This window comes from Oryzias latipes, chromosome 3 (genome assembly GCF_002234675.1).
Source record: "Oryzias latipes chromosome 3, ASM223467v1".
Taxonomy (NCBI): Eukaryota; Metazoa; Chordata; class Actinopteri; order Beloniformes; family Adrianichthyidae; genus Oryzias; species Oryzias latipes.
This window is the reverse complement of record NC_019861.2, coordinates 14,779,045-14,796,760: the sequence shown is the minus strand read 5'-3', so window position 1 is coordinate 14,796,760 and position 17,716 is coordinate 14,779,045. Positions and strand designations below refer to the sequence as shown.

General features: G+C 37.9%; 1 protein-coding gene across 1 annotated transcript; it reads right to left on the bottom strand.

Annotated features, from left to right (window-relative positions):
• Positions 1 to 1,011: 1,011 nt before the first annotated feature.
• ercc3 (ERCC excision repair 3, TFIIH core complex helicase subunit) lies at positions 1,012 to 16,212 on the bottom strand. The gene is made up of 15 exons (XM_004067083.4): positions 16,016 to 16,212; positions 15,500 to 15,699; positions 15,162 to 15,398; positions 15,034 to 15,083; positions 14,816 to 14,951; positions 14,443 to 14,613; positions 14,110 to 14,314; positions 13,387 to 13,701; positions 13,017 to 13,201; positions 11,612 to 11,814; positions 11,419 to 11,515; positions 8,883 to 9,000; positions 8,664 to 8,782; positions 2,552 to 2,701; positions 1,012 to 1,509 (listed from the first exon to the last, which is right to left on the bottom strand). The coding sequence occupies exons 1-15, from the start codon at positions 16,041 to 16,043 to the stop codon at positions 1,372 to 1,374; spliced, it is 2,352 nt and encodes a 783-aa protein (XP_004067131.1). The 5' UTR covers positions 16,044 to 16,212; the 3' UTR covers positions 1,012 to 1,371.
• Positions 16,213 to 17,716: the final 1,504 nt, after the last annotated feature.

Below are 17,716 nucleotides of genomic sequence, written 5' to 3'. Positions count from 1 at the left end.
GGAAAATCCGTTTCAGAATTACCTTAGGTTTCAAGTTTTTATTTCATTTTATTTAAAAAAAAAAGAAAAGAAAAACGTAAAAGACTTAATGATAATGTGGGTGTTTTTAACATGTTCTGGTATTTTTCTAATGATGGAAGACATATATTAAGAACATTTAGATTAAAACTGAATTTCTGAGTATTTCTTCACAAACCTTTACACTAACACTATTGTTCAAATGAAACAAGCAGACTGTAAGGTGTGTGGGTGTAGAACACAGAAATATTTGAAAATATCAGTAAAGGATGAGATTTAAACCTCAGGTCTGACTTTAAAGATAAATTGTGGGTTTTTTTCAGATAAATTGCCCTAAGATTTACTTCTCTGTATTCTTGGAGCTTTTTTTTTTTTTATCCTAAATGCCGTGTGGTTTCAGATCATTTTTCTGTGAAAGATAAAGGCAACACCAAAGAGACCTTAGTTATCTTCTTTGGGTATCCTGAGTTAATTCATTCATCGACACTTAAACTGATCAGCGTGTTGGGCTTAATGTAAAGCGTCATGGTGCTGCCTGAGGACACTTACTCTGACCGACTTTGAGGACACTTCGACACGTGGAGAAGCTGCTTTTCAAACTGTTGCAGAGTGTTCTGAATGAGCTCGGAGTTGGCAGCATTGATAACTATCACCGTGTACACTTAACAAACACGTTGAGTCAAATCTACCTTAATACAATTTACTCCCTCTAAACCAATCAGTGGAAGTTCCCTAAGGTAAAAGGTAATAGACAAGGCCTTTCCATGCCCCTGTGCCCTGTTTTTAAAAGAAAATTTTTCATATAGCTGCAACTGGAGGGTGATTGGTGCAGAGTATGGAACGCTTACATTTATTTAAGACACAACCATGTACTTTGGCACTGTTTAAAGCCTCAAAGATGTTAATTACAAGATAGAAACTTGATGACAGATCTGCTAGAGAAGGACTTGGTTGATTTTTTCTTTTCATGTCCTTCATAGAAATGAATTATTATTATAATAGATCATATGTTTTATTTACCTCTGGATAAGAAACAACATCAAATATACCATTAAGAAATATTAAAAGGACATAATCAGTCAACTTTCAAGGTTAGTCTAGGAACAACAACAGATAAATACAAGATGAGGTCTAGGATTCCATTGTTTCAGCTTTACAGGTTTTCCCAATTAAAGCAGTTTAATGTACATTTCATGAACAAAAAAAGGTATAAATGAAACACCACTGTTAATTATTTCTGGAATAAAAAAATATGTAGAACAAAAATTCCAGTCAAGTTTTTCTTATTGATCCTTTTATTTTGAAAAACCAGTAGGCTGGAACAATAACACTAAATCCATACTAAACGCAGAGCTACTTTCTAAAGCGCTTGAACAGAGGATGAACACTCTTAGCGCCAAAAGAAGCCTTGTTGCTTTTGCTCTGATACTCCATGTAGACGGTGTCATCTGCACCTGACATGGAGCTCATGGTGCCCGCTCGCCTTGAAACCTGGTAAAAAAAAATGAAATCAAAAAGTAAGTACAAGTGTTCAAAACCAAAAAGGATTTTTTTCTTCTTAAATAAAAGCAGATGACGTGAGCCACAGCAACATTCCTTATATTAAAAAGGTATTACTTTGTCCTACTTCTTCATTTGATAAGGGGGTAGCTAAAAACACGTCTTTTGGTGTGAGCTGCACGACTCCACCACAGAAGTCTGGAAAAAGTGGCTCTATTGTGTATCTTAAAATAGTCATTCATGTTTAGATTTTTAACATTTAATGACTGAGCAAAATGATACACATACTCTTATCTTCTGCTGTACACGAGTGTCTAGTTGCTGTTCAGAGGCAAAGCTGTTAAAGTATATAATTCTATAGATATATATTTTTGATTCCACACCAATGTTGTCATGTTTGTTCCCGATAGGAAAAGGGGAAAACAAATGAAGGTGCACCAAAAGTCAAAACAGAAAATGTCATGTTTAACTTGCAGTTCTTAACTCTGTAAATCTGCTACAGCTATCTGTGTCTTATTTGACACAGGGTGTATTTTATTTTGAAAGGAACTTATACTGCTGACAAAAGTAAAATAATTGTTATATATGTAAAAATATATCACTTTATCACTACATTTTTTTACTATAATTCAATTATTGTTAAAAGCTACATTTGATAAATAAATGGATCAATGGCAACAGAACATAAGTAAGGTGTATTTTTCTAAACTGTGACTTTGCAGCTCTGACTGGATTTGAGTTAGAAACTGGCTTAAATCACTGTTTTAGCGTTAATGACTGCAGACCCCTGCTCCACCACCTTCTATTAGGTCAACAATAAACAAATGGCAAAACAACAACGTGGTGGTGTCGTCACCTGCTGGGAAAGGTAGGACCAAACTGTCTAGACTTCCTTATAACTGGGTCCAAGCTGAACAAACAAGTTGCTTTAGTTCATTGCAGGGTTGATTCTTCTATTCCTAAATCCATTAGTAAAAGTTCTAAATGAATTGTATTTATTTATTTATGTCTTTATTTTTAAATAAATTTTTACCTGTGGTCGAACGCCCAGTTCAGTTGCCACTATTTCATCCTCCGCGTCCAGGTCTGAAGCAGCTAGGACCTTCTGAAGCAGCTGCTGCTGTTCCTCTCGGGTGGAGAACATCAAGTCCTCTTCGTCCATACCTGCCAACTTTGTTATCACCTGTGGATGAACAGTTGGAGCAGATGAGGAAAACTCAAGATATTCTTCCTGAGTAATGACCCCCTGTTTCTAGTAGGAGCCAAGAACATCTTGGGATTCAGTTCATACATTTAGGGGATCCGGATTTATCGGCAAAGGGCCACACATCAATGCTATGTTCACAACAGCCTCTGCAACGGAAGTTCAAGCGACTACTTCAACAACATATCAAAAACCCAACAGGAGTGGGATTATTTAAGTTCACTTCCTTCCACTCCCTTTCAAGCAATCTTTGATTTAATGTCTAATTATCCTAAGTTTGATACGTCTTTATATAAATGCATAACTGCTGATTGTATTGTTTTGTGCATTATCCTTGCTTTGATTGATTGAAATAAACCATTAAAAAAAATGTAAATGGCGTAAAAATAAAATGTTACTAGAAAAATTCTTCGGTTTGGCTAAACAAAGTTACCTTTTGTGCTGCCAAACAGACTGTAGTTGTTGCAAAGAAAATCTATTACAAGTTTAAAAAAAAAAAAGAAAAAGTCTAAAATTCATTGCCTTTTTTATTTTTTTTAGTAACTTTTACTGACTTGTTGGTCTTTGTTTCCTCCAAACTATGTAACCTCTGAAAGTGACAACAGTCAAGTCTTCTTAAGTAACAGTAACCACGGATGCAGTGAGAAAAGAACTGGAATTTAATGTAACTAAATAGATGCAAAGAGATCCAAAAGAGGGGGGGGGATGAAAGATTTTTTTATCCAAACTATGTGAAATGGGACGGCAGAAAAGAAAAATGTTGGTGATCCCTACAAAAATCTTCCATCATCCTTTTTCTAAGACGGTGAGACATTTCTGAATCTTTTATTTTTTTGGTCAAAAGAGATTTAAATGAAATAATCCCTGGCCACGTGTTTCTAGCAGCGGTAGCCACACATCACATTGCCTGGCTTAACTTCAGCTCTCACCCTGCAAGTAGTAATAAGTTAAAGGCTGAAAAAGATAGAGATGTAAGGCAATTACAAAATAAATGGGATTTGTGTGATAATTACGTCACCATCTAATCTAATTTCGAAGTCCTCCTCAGCTTTAGCATATTCTCAGTAGTTTCTAGGAAAACACATAGTCCGATTAAATCCGTGTTTGTTGATGCAGCTCCACCAAAGCATATGGAAAAAAAACGTCTGATTACAAACTGGGCTATGCGTGGGAATTCTACTGTCAGAGGCTCAGTAAAATAGCTGGCCCTTATTTTTATTTAATTTCACAGCCCTGACGTCTCAGAAATGAGTATTTCTACCTTCCTATTGTCCCAAACCTTTTCCTCAGGTTGATACTAAAAATTAGTTTGTTTAAAAAGCTCATTTCAAATCTTTTTAAGACCTTACTGTTAGAAGAACACTTTATGCTACAACAATTGATCTATTTTAAGTTGATTTAGGAAAAAACTTATTTAATATGATGTAAATAATTAACACAGTGATTCATAGAGATAACAGAACAGGACATTTTTTGTTCGCCTTTCCAGTTTCTTTATTTTAATGATCAATTTTAATGACATTTAAGTGCTTTTTATACCTTAAACTTACTACAGACTTCAGGGGCAACGGTTTGAGCAGAGTTGATCCTTGTGAGAACAAAAACATTTCGTCCAGCTTTTCTGTCCAGCATCAGCTACAGAAATAAAGCTGCTCAGGTTGAGATTTCTCATCATTCAGATACTTACGAGTCATTTCCCCTCATCTTCATTTATTATCAGTTATTTATAATCCTAATTGTAAGACTCTCCTTCCCAATGCTTTTTATATTGTTGTCCTTTAGTATACAGTACTGTATTTGAATAAAATGCGTCATAAAGCAGGTTTAACTGCATAGGGTTAACACCATGTACATTATATTAACAAATCTATAATACATGACACAGAAATCTTTGTTATAGGATAGGGTTGGTGTGCAGTCTGCAGTTCAGTTTTTAAGCTGTTAAGACTAATATGAGCTTGAATGTATGTCCTTAACCCAATTGAATTCAGTTTTTGTAAAAAAAACTTCAGGTGTATAATATTTACTGGTTCCAAGGCCGTTGCAAACAGGAGGAGGTTTGGGAAAAAGCTTCCAGCACCAAAAAAATATATATTTGTGTTATAAATCTTATGTAGATTTTGACAGCCAAGTCCAAATACTTGTCTGTTTGTGTGGCTTAGTCTCTTCAAGCCCAGCAGAACTGCTCCTACTGACAGGAGAACGGGCGGCAGCAGGTTTCTGATGCTTTAAACACAGATGTTTTGAGAGGAGCCCATTGAATAAAAGGAAAACCCAATTTCAACCTTCAAAGCATTGCACCTACACCCACAGGAGGAAAAGGCAAAGAAAGCAAACTACATCAAAATAGTTGGGGTCCCTAAAAAAACGTCTGACATTATGTTTAACGTCATCCAAGCAAATTCCTGTGATGTTGGTATAACCAAGATGTACTATAGCTTTAGCTGCCTCCTGAGATCCATCAAGGGGAAGTCTGCTGCAAGGGCATCAGCTAACTCTCCATGATGTCCTCCAAAAGCTCCTCTGTGTAGAGCACTGCCACAGCTGACGGTGATGCAGTAATCTCTGCAACAACATCAGCTGTTGCACAGATTACTGCAACACGTACACAGCTGATGGTGTAAAGATGTAAAGGATAAGAGATGCACAGTATTGGTTCAAAACTACAGATACAAACGAGATTGTGTCTGTAAAAAGGCATAAAATCAATCAGGAAGTAAATACCGGTAACTGACTTCTGGCAAACTGTTAATTTCTCTTCCTGTTGTGCTCTCTACTGTCTGCCTTTTTATGTACATGTAGTGCAAACAAAAATCGTCCAATCACAAGCTTGCTTCCACCAAGTTGGGTCAAATACAATTGGCTAAAGGTGAACCACAGCAAGGGATTTGTGTAGTGTGCATATACACATAAGTGCCAGTAAGAAAGTAAATATTTTTCTCTGTTAAAAGGCATTTTCATATATATATATATTCTTGTTGTTATGGGAACCAACATTACTATTTTGTTCTGCAACAGATTTTCGAGGGGTTTTATCCCCTGCCTTTAGTTTTCTCCCATTGCACCTGTGACCAGTTGTGTTCTGCACTAAAGCAGATGTTTGTTTGTCTTCATTGTGTTCTCTGACCATTTCAGTTACTAAGGTCATCTCTTTTCTCTTACAAAAAATGCTAGGTGACTTTGTCCTCATCTGCTTCCTGGTCCTTAACTCCCAGGATGACTAACCTTTTTCTTTTGTCCTGTAACAGGTGTTTCAGAGATGTTGTGTTTGTTCATCTGCTTCTTCTTCTCTCATTGAAAATAACTTTCTGTCTTGTTAGACCACAACCAGTCACAACAGATGGTCGCCCTTATGTTTGCTTGCTCAGTAAAGTAAAGTTTTGTATACTTTTTTTCAGTCCACAATCATACATTCATATAGTCTGACTTTGTTGGAATTATCCAGACTAAACTGGATTATAACAATCAATAGAGCTCCGAATGATGGTCTTTGCTTTCTGTGTGATGCTTTGAGATGAGCTCATTTGTGAACCGGTTCTTTTTAAAGAAACGGAAATATTGAACACTAGCTTTTAGTTTGGCTTAGAAAATGAGCATCAAGGGTCATTTCCAACAGCGGGAAAAGTCTGCGCATCTCATTAAACAGCTGTTGCCCGCTCTAAGCTGAAGAGCCCCCAGACAGTTAGATGTCCCCTCATGGCCACCTGTTCCACTGGGTGTATGGAGATTTTGGAACCATCTTGACAAGCAGCAACAAAAATCTGCACAAGGCAAGATTCAATAAAACCAAAAGGCTGGCAGCTCACTGTAAGAGAAAAGAGAAAGCCAAACACAAACCTCTGACTGCCAAGAGGATCAGAAAGAAGAGTAGCTCTTTTAGGTATCACCATATTCTCATCATGAAGATGCCAAACATAAATTATACAGTTGTGGATTTAAAGATTTTGGTTGGAATTTCACTCTGAATCGAAAATACACTATATCATTTGTAAATGGACTAAATATTACTTTATTCTTTTGAATGTACATGTTCAACTATTGAGTCTTTAGTCACAAACTGCATAGACATGCTGTAAAAGTAAATAAAAAAATCCCACCGTCTCTGATCCAGTAATGGACCACTAGATCATCTGCTTCTTAAACCCGAAGTCTTTAACATGTTCTTCATATGACCTGACCAGGCTATCCGGTGGTTTCCAACCTCGTGTTCTCTGAAGGAACTCACCGCTGAGCTTAGAGTCTTACCAGCAACAGAGAATTAAAAAGCCAAAAACAGGCAAAGGAGTTACTGTAACAAATAATAAATCTCTCATCTGAAGGAATGTTATAAGGAGGTGGGAGGCATTCAAGTGTAGCATCAGATCATTCAGAACAGATTACATCAGGATGGTTTGCAATCAAGAGGACTTTACTGAAACTAGAGCGCGCCAAGCACAGTTAATTTATTGCCTTGCATGGGCCAGTGAGCATTCATGCTGGATGAAGAACCTGAGCCTTTGAAAAGGGTGGTGCTACAGACTCAGCCCCACATCCTGTCCAAACAGAACTGACCCTAAAGCTAAACGGTACAGAGAAAATATCTTAATAACTTCTGCTATTGGGAAATATGCTTTTGTGATGGAAAGTGATGAGGGATGAAGCATCAGGGACCTGTTGGTTAAGGCTTGTATGTCTTATACAGGGAGACTTGCACTTCCTTTAGCCTACAGTAAATCTAAGGGAATCTGTTCTGGAGACTTAATCCTTTGCCACAACTGTCCTCACGTCTAGACAGGCCGTCTGGGGGTGAAAGTTGGGCAAACCTGTTCAGGGCACGCAAAAAATATTAAGTTGTAGACCGCTCGAAGAGCCCGTAGAGTAGTTCTTTTTTAACCCCTCAAAAATTTTGCAGACTGTTCAAGGGGCCCATAAGTGCTAAGTTTGGGTTCTCTGCGTGCAGCCCGACTGTTAGAAATTAGCCAATCAGAGCGAAGTTTGAGTGTGTGCATATCACTGGCACACACTGTGCGGCATTTGCGCATGGTCAGTGAGGGGCAAGTACTTGCACCTTAGTGATAACTAGAGTGGCATTTGCATCCTACATTATCCTTAACCCATAAGAAACCATGGTGACATCAATGTAACAGAAGAACATCAGAAATGTGTTTTGCAGGCATCTTAGTCTGTGGTAAATCCCACATACTTTTCTCAAAGGAAAAAATGAGTCTGGGTTCTCATGTGTTAAGAATATACGATACATTCACCACACGCACAACAATTGTATGTTTAATTCTCATAACCTCCCTTTTAGTGGCCAATCAAGCCTCAAGAAAAATGAAAAACATACATTGTCTACAACCCAGTTGTCTAGGGTTGTAGACCACTGCTCCTGTCTACAACCCTCCACAGGCCTGGACAACCCAAAAACCCACAACCCCGTACGGGTGTGTGTGACTAAGGTTTTAGTCCTGCCCTGAAAAACCTCCATGGTCTCAGCATCTGCCTGTCCTAGCAGATAATTGGCCAACTTGGGAACAGTGTAAAACAATTCCTTTAATAAAGTGCTATAGACATTTAAAGGTTTCCTTCAATGGTATCAGACTCCAGGCCTCAAGGAAGGGGATCCTAAAGGTTTATCAGAAACCCTGCCCTACTTGCTGCTAAATACCTGGATCAGGTGTGTGCTTGCCAAGAAGAAGCTACAATGACAGGTTTGTAGGAAAATACGTCAGCGATCAGGCCTCTGGGCCTGGAGTTTGATACGTGGTTTACTTGAAAATCTTTCTATCATGATGAAATAGACTTGACATTTAACCAAAATCCTTCCTGTACATTAAATACCCATAACTTTTAAAGAGTTGTATTTTAAAAATAAAAAAGGGTCAAATGAAGGCCACACTAAATTTGCTGCACATTTCTGTTAGAAAACAAAGTGAAGTACGGTTAAAACCAGATACTGCACCTTAAAGCTGTATCCCTGATCAACGAGAAACCTCTGTCTTTTGGTGGAATAGGCCATTTCCTGAGTGTCCTGTGATACCAGTGAATAGAAGTACGCGTTGTACTCCTCTGCTACCATTCCTTAAAACACAATAAAGGGCAGTGAGATGATCCATTTACGTTCAGGGATGGTGGTGACTGAGAATACAGTTTGAATGTGTGTGTTTCGAAACAAACAAACCTTTCTTGGCTCTTAAAACTCTGCCAAGTCTCTGAGCCTCTTGTCTTCTGGATCCACCGTGAGATGAGATCTGGATCAGAACATTGGCTTCTGGCAAGTCGAAGGATGTGTCTCCGACCTGTTGAAGCGTTCACGGAGAGACGGGCATAGAACTGAACAAACTGATTCATGCACTACAAAGAGTTAGACTTTGTTCTGACACGGCAATTGCCCTGAAACCCCAGAAAATTCCAAGTCAAACTATTGTCTCAATCGCCATTTGTGACAACTGTCTTTACCAGTTCAAACATCTGGAATAGCTGTAACGAAATAGCAGAGTTGTGTGGAGATTCAGGGGGAATCACAGGAAAAGGTTTGAGCAGTTTGATCCAAACTGAGTCCCACATACAATTTTATTTCCAAAAAATTGTTCATGCTAACAAACGGGTGTTCTTCCTTCTCTCATCTGTTATATTAAGTCCAAAAATTGCCACCTCTATTATTGCCCCCGTGCTATCACTGTGATGGACTGCATTTTTCCAGGAGTTTTTCAGAATTATCCAATTTAACGTCTCATTAAGTATGCAATATTCAAAGCAAAAAATACCGTTGTGTTTATTCTCTCAGCCATGCGTGCAGTGTCTTGCTGAGAATAAAGTAGAAGCTCTACTGGTTTAAGCCTAATTTTATTATTCAATTCAGCCATTAAGGGCATAGAACTAAAGGGCAGTTGAGGAAAAGTCTGGTAAAAAATGAAGGTGTTTAACAACCTATGGCCTGCTGTACGATACAACTCCACAGTAAGTCCCTACAAGCCAATACTAAAAACCACAGACTATTTCTGCATCATGAAGGAAAACAAAGGCACCCAACTAAGGGATTTTAGCATAACAAATGGCTGGTTGAAAAGAAAACTGTTTTCATCTAATGGCAGATAGACTAAAACTTCACAGTATGAAAACTGAAGGATTGAGTGTTATTAAGTCCACTCATGGGCTCATCCCACCAATCAATCAAAATAAAACACTGCCTTAATAATGCAATTATGTGAGCTATAATAAATAAAAATAGCCCTGCCCACTTTTGTCATAAATAATAAAATAAAGCAAACCATGAAAATGTTGACACCAGGTAGAACAAAGGTTTAGTAATAGTATTGATCTAATTTTTCAAATTAAGAGTCTGTATAACGTTGCTCACTTTACAAACCAGCCTCCAGTGGTCATTTGAGAAACTGGATCTCTACAATTTGAAATTTGATTTTATTGCTTTGGGTTTGCTTCAAACAGAGGTGCTTGGTTTAAACCCCTGAAAACTACACAGTGCTCTTCTGTACTACTTCTCTGCAGCTACAGATCTCCTATCGTCTAAAGACGATGTAATCCACTTGTGGCTCTGAAAGGTCACTATTTTCCTGCCTCCTTTGAAGAATATTTGTACAACTTCCCACTACTTCCTTCAACTAATTCAACTACCAGTGGTCCTTCTGCATTCCTAACCAGCACACTAAACCTACCAACCTATGTCTGTTTAGGTCTGCACCGGTCATCCCTGACTTTATTCTAGAAAAACTTTGTATTCATCCTAAATGTCGGAGACGACCACAAACAAAATAAAAATAAAAAAAAAGGGAAAAACACACCGTTTGCATGCAGCTTTTAAACTTAACATCCAGTCTGACACATTTGAAACTCTAGCACATTCCAAGCAAACCCTTCTGGTTAGACTTGGCATAGGTTTTAAGCTGAATGCCCTTCTTGGGGCAATTCTATACATTTATCTGGACTTGGAAGCGGCACAAGAAGACACTGGATTATTACCTCGGTGAGGTTTCATTAAAAAAAAAAAAAACAGCACTCATTTGAAACTATCAAAATGTTTTTACGGTTTTAAAAGAAAAATTGATTAAATATTTGTCTATAATTGGTATATATTATTCAGAGAAAATTAAGTGTGGTAGTACATCCTAAAAACACTTAACTGTAAATATCCGCAATCCTACTTAAAATCATGCATCATGCACCCATTACTTATTTCATACATCAAACTATTCTATTAAATATTAAACGTGTTTAATCCAAAAAGAGACATACTTATGAGAAATACCATTTGAGCTGTGTCACAGTGAGAAATCCTGACATACGCATTTAGTCCTAAATCTAATTAAATCTATTTAAATACACGTACAGATGGATCAGCTATATAATTGCAAAGTAATCGAGGGCTAGGCTCGTTAGGGTGTTAGTGGTGTTAGGAGGGAAAGGGTTATTTGAAGAGTTAAGTCTTCAGATGATCTACGCAACAGAATGATAACATTTAATTGGTTGCAATTAGGACTGCCTGAATTAAGACTAGCGGTGACAAAATGGTAATTCAGGACTATGTGCTTTCAGCACGGGATCAGATCCCAGGTTACGTTGACAATTGGAAGATGTTTTGTTGTTTTCATTTCAATTAGATCCTCTCAACGCTTGTTCACGGAGAGCAGGCTCCAAAGTTTGGCAATGCAAAGACAAAAGTTAAACTTGGTGCAACACAGTTGAAGGATCTGATTTACCTTGGAAATAAAAATGGTGTTGATCTTGGGGTTGTGCTTGAAATTTTGTAAAATCTGCATTCGCTCCCCCTGAGAGGTAGGACCATAGATGTAGGGCCTTGAGAGAAATATTGAAAAAAATAAAAAAGAACACATAAAAAAAGTATTTTCCACAAAGACAAAATGCTGATTTAGTCAAAGTGTGAAAACTCACTTGTTGAGACGTACGGCGTATTCCTTCAGGGCAAACACGTTGTCAGCAAACACGATAATTTTGTCGTTGCGCCGCTCGTGGAAGCGAATGAGAAACTGGCAAGCACGGAATTTGTTGGGGTTCATCGTGTAAAGCAGAATCCGCTTCTTCGTCTTAATGGCCACATATTCTCGGTAAAACTCAGGAGACATCGGGCACCACACCTGAAGCAAAGACAGTTCAGTCACTCAGACTGCCTGAACTGACAGTGTGATCCAAGAAGAAATGCTTTTCTTTTATTAACAGAGACCACAAATAACCGTAAAAAATATAACCAAATGAATAATTTGATCTATTGTTTAAGAAAGGAATACAGGTGAAGACAATCTAAAAAAAACATTAACAGTAAAGGAGCAAATAATCCCAGTCAAACACAATAAAAAACAAATGTATTATGCAGATTTGGTAGGAACACTGACATCCTTGTGATGTAAGAGGAGATTGGAAATTTGAACAATAATTAGAGGCAGATCCTTCCTCCTTCCGTTTCTGTTGTACCTCACAGAAATAGCTCTTAATGATCTTTGAGACGTTAACCAGCATTAATTAAGTTCTAAAGAAACCTCGTTAAAGAATTAATGGACAAATGTTTTAAGACAACAGTTACGGCACTGTTTAGCACAATGATAAAGAAGTTTTTATATGTTCCATCTTTGTGTTAGAAGAAGCAAGTAAAGTAAGTGAATTCTTACTCATTTCTATATAGTAGCAAGTTCATACAAAAATAGGCTATAAAGAAGCTTAAACTGCAGCTTGCATATTTGTGGAGACTTTCCTTCATCCATGACAAAGTCTTTCGGATAAAAGGCAAAACATCTTCAACTTAAAAAAACAAACCAAGTCCAGAAGACTTTTTAAAACTTTTTCTGATCTGTAGCTATAAATTGAAATATTTTAAAATGTATTTATTTCTTTATTTAATTTTAAACATTACATTTAATTTGAATATAATATAAATAGAGTGGCTTTTCATTGAAATATTTTAAATAATTTTTTATAATTAATTATTCAGACAAGCTTTTAGGTAGCATTAAAAAAAATTGTGAAAAGACACGTTTAAAAAATGAATGTTGATTTAAAAGATATGTAAATAAAAAAGGAAAATGTTTTAAAAGAAATTTAGAAAGCAAAAAAAAAAGTAACTGAATAATTTATTTATATTTCTTATTTTGATGTAATTTACTGATTAAAACATATCCAATTGATCTGTTTAGTTTTTTTATCAAATGACATTCAGTACAGCTTTGACTAAAAAAAAACAAAAAAACTCAATATTTATCAGGTTAAAAAGTCAAGAAAAGGCAAATGACCAAAGCTGATATAATCATGAAATATGTTGTGGCCTTAACTGTAGTGGAGTTCTCACCTCTGCACACTGGACTTTGGCTATGTATCCGTTGTTCTGTAGTTCCATCCAGTTCGCCTCATAGAGCTTCGGGCCTATCAAGAAGTTCAGATCCACAATCTTGTCATCTTCTCTGACCAGTGTGGCAGTGAGGCCCAGTTTGCAATGAGCTTGGACGATGGTGAGAACCCGACGAAACATTCTTGCTACAGAGAAATGAGAGTAGTTATGCAAAGATCAATTCTTTCACAAAAACATTTGCCCCGATCCTTTCTGTTCCTCTCTCTGCATCTGAAACTGTTATAAATTGTCCTTTTGGAACATACATATGCAGCTTTAGAGTGCATGTTAAATAAAACTATGCTCTAAACTACAAAGCTGAAGAACTCACCAGGAATGGTGTGCACCTCATCCAGAATAATGAGTCCCCACTCCTGGCTCCGCATCCACTCCATGACCCTTTCAGCTTCCCAGGATCGCTTGGTGGTGTGACCCAGCATGGAGTAGGTGCTGATAGCCACTGAGCAGCCGATAGGCTTGTCCTTGGCGTCGGAAGTGAAGCGGCAGATTAACGACTCGTCGATGGTGGACCACATCTTGAACTGAGCTTTCCACTGCTCCACGGACACGGAAGAGTTTCCCAACACCAGGCAGCGTTTTCGCACCGTGCACGCTGCCGTGACGCCCACCAGAGATTTCCCCGCACCTGTGGGTCAGAAGTAGACATACTGATAGAAACTAAGTCCAATACTGAGATTTTTATTTTTTTTGCAACAATCTATTGAAAAGGTTTTGCATTTGCAATAGTACAATGGCAATACCACAAAGAAAAAACACATAAATAAATGATCCTGCCTGAATTCCTTATTAACAGAAAACTAGAGGATCAACATAACAAGTAGAATCCAAATGTTTCGATTGTAAAGCTAGTTATACTTTTATGACTTAGTTCGATGGGTAAAAATAAAAAGCAGGACTTTTTAAAAAAACGAACTCCAAGCTATTGATATTAAACTAAAAATCTGTCTCTCCAAATCCTTTAATTAAACGAATTAAATGCCTAAATGCCTTTTTAGTCATCCTCGGTTCTCTTAAAATCTCCATGGCAGCTTACCGCAGGGCAGCACGATGACTCCAGATCGTGCACGTCCATTCCCGAACATTTTGCGCAGACTCTTCTCCTGGTAGGGCCGCAACACAGCAGTGGGCTTCAGGTCTATGGCAATGTCCGGGTTAACCGTGTCATTGCGAAAGTCGTACTCGGCTAAGAGAGGGTACTCCAGCTGAATGCAACGTTTTTGTAGCTCTTCAATCATCTCCTACAGCAAATCAGATTTAAAAAAAAGAGAGAGAAAAACTTGGCGATTTCTTCTTGATAATGTTAAATTTGAAGTAAAGTGCCAAAAAGAAAACTGTGGTTATATTTAGACACCAATCCCAAGCATACTTGGCGAATTTCAAAGGAGACTGTCTGAGTCTCTTCCTCCTCTTCTTCATCTTTATCCATTTGCTCATAGTATTTGAAGATGTCCTCAGGAACCTGTTGGGTGGACGTTTGCCCATCATCAGGCTGCTGTGAAGTGGAAGCACTTCCTCTTTCTTCAACCGATTTCGTGATCTGTCAAAAACAAAAAGAAATGCATCTTTCCACAGAATCTTTTGTGACACACAGAAAGCACATCCGTCTGTGCATTAGACACCTTAGCTAAACATATTTTCACTTTTTTTATTTACAAATTAAAGAATTTTAAAGTACCTTCAAATATGAGCATTGCATGTAAAAAATGTCATTAAATGCAAAGAAATCCTGCTTAGCGTACCGCTGGCTTGCTGTGGATGACCTCAGTAATGAGCTCAGAGTCTGCTCCGCCGGCAGTGCGAAGACGACAGTCACGGATAACGCTGTCCTGCAGGAGGCGCTGGATCACATCAGGGAAGGCACTTTCCACAAAATACCTGAAAGAAGACAAAACCCGTAAAGGGTGCTAAAAAGACGCTTGGTGATAAAATAACTAACGCACCATCCAAATAAACTGACCTGTTGTGCTTGAGCACCAGCTTGACTTTGCCATAGCTCACAGTACAGAGCTGATCAAAAACAAACAGAGATAAATAATAATATTCAATCGCCATAAAAACCTTTTCCATCAGATTTTGCTGTCAAACCTTTATAAACTGTACAATTCCATCTGGTACAGATGTTTTGCTGAGCTTCTGCAGATACTCCACAATATCAGAGGTTTGCAGTCCCACACTGACAGCTGCATATAGAGAATATGCAGTCAGCTTGTACTCATGGATGTGGTTAGGTCTGCACACAGGCTCTGCAATGGCCACCAGGAAATCCTGGGCATATTTATACACTGGTGAGAAGGCTTCCAAAAAGATGTGCCCATCTGGAGCCTAGAAGAGGTAATAAAAAAATTAAACAATAATAATACTTTGCAGTTGCGCAGAAGCTGGAAGCCTGAAATGAGTCCAAGAGCCCATCAAGCACAGCTTACCACCCAGAGCGGCCGTGAAGAGTGGTCATTCTTCAGCAGCATCTGAACACGGTAGTCTTTGGCCCCATACTCATCCAGCTTTGTACCGGACTCATCCACCTGTTTTCCTGCAGCAGCGGGTACGGCTTCCTGGGACTCGTTACCGGCTACCTCTTCATCCTCCTCTTCCTCTTCATAGTAACGTTTTTTGGACTTCTTTTCTACAGCCCAGCAGGTCAAGAAATGAGACAGTATTCTCACACAACTGCTTTCTAGATAGACATCACTGATGTGATGTTTATTTAGTTATTTATTTTAAGACGACTTATTTACATCAGATCTGACCTGATCAAAGTAATAACAGTGAGTCAAAAACAAACCTGCCCTTCTGTCCTCGCAGCAGAATTATCTTACTATCATTTGCTTAAAACTAAATCGAGAAGCTTATGTATTATGACAATATAAAAAATAAGACAAAATATTAAAAATGAGTGAGTGATGAGAATGAGATTGTTGTTGTGTAACGACGTCACTTACCCCGCTCTCCTCTGTCCTTTCTACCCATTATGAAATGTCTGTTATAAAATATGTCTAATACATTATACAGAATTAAATTATTCTACGGAAAATTTGCAAAAGAGCACTAACAAGTGCGTCAATTTCAAGAAATTTAGCCAAAATGGTGAAAATCCAGATGAAGAAAGCTTCCGGTCCTCATTTTTTCTTCTTTATTGAAGAAACCTAAGCAGCGCGTTACTGCCCCCTTCTGCCGTGGAGTGGAACCTCACAATGAGATGCAGAGCTTATTTTTAGCTTTCCAGTTGTAACCTGTAGGAGTCTCCACAGCAAAAGCCTCTGCCTAACCACGTCCTATGTATTCTCCACCACTATATAACACCCTCATGTCCTCCTTGACTACATCCTGGCAGTTCTCACTCAACGTCCTTTTATCAATGTTTAAACCATCTAGCCCTATGGAGTCCTATACTGTTCATAATTCAATAAATAAATATAGCCTACCCCCAGAACATTTAACAGGCGCTGTCCCAGAGCAGAATCAAGTAAGTGTCTGATAAAGTGGGTAATTTATAAAAATCCAAGCTCGGGTCCTCTACCAGAGGCCTGGGAGCTTGAGGGTCCTGCGCAGTTTCTTAGCTGTTCCTAGCACTGCGCTTTTCTGGACTAAGTGCATAACAGGGTGTATAATGTACTAGACTGTGGACTGTGAGCACTAAAATTGTACCTATTTTCCCTTTGCACCATTGGTAGATCTTGGAATTCAAACATTTCATCTTTCCCTCCTGATCTATTTTTATTTCTTTTGTGCCTGAATTGTATTCTTTATTTGACAACAAACTTGATTATATCAAAGTTAACATTGAAGATTCAACCTCAGTCACTACATTTCAATTTCTTCTGCCTTTAGAGGCGGCATGTGGTGCATTGTTGGGGAGGTTGACCTCTGATTGGAGTATTGCAGGTTTGATTCCTGCCTTGCCCACCCATGTTTAAGTGTCCTTGGGCAAGACACTGATCCTCACGTTTCTCCTGGAGGGACAGGCTAGCACCATGCATGGCAGCAGAGCCACCATCAGTGTGTGAATGTGTGTGTGCATGGGTGAATGTGACTTTGACTCAAGATCCCTTTAGACCAAATTCAAGGTAGAAAAGCGCTTTATAAGTATTTACCATTAGCCACAGTGTTTTCATGGAGTGTTTTTAATCTGAAAGTTTATGGAAAAATCTAGTGTATATAATTAACTGCAAAACTTTAAAATTTCTTTCTTGCTTTTATCTTAACACATTAGTTTATGTAGTATTTTCAGCTGCACAACCAAATTTTCTGGATTCTGTAATATTAGTATGAAATCTCAGGTTGATCCCAAGGTCTACCTCAGTGATTGTATTTTGCTCAATACCAGTTTGTACAAGTATGACAACCTTTACTTCTATATTTTCACTAATTACAATACATTTTTACTACAATATGAATATATGAACTACATGACTATATAAGGCTTGATAAATGAGAAAAAAATACAGCAGCTAATTAGTACAAAACCATTAGTACAAAGTTTTTTTCCCCAAAAAACTTTATTAACAATTGAGTCATCATACAGAGATCAACAGTAACTATATAAACAACGTCACCACAAATAACAATCATAACCTAACATAACATATATATATGTAGAACATAAAATAAAAGAATGAACATGATACACAGACGCACATGCG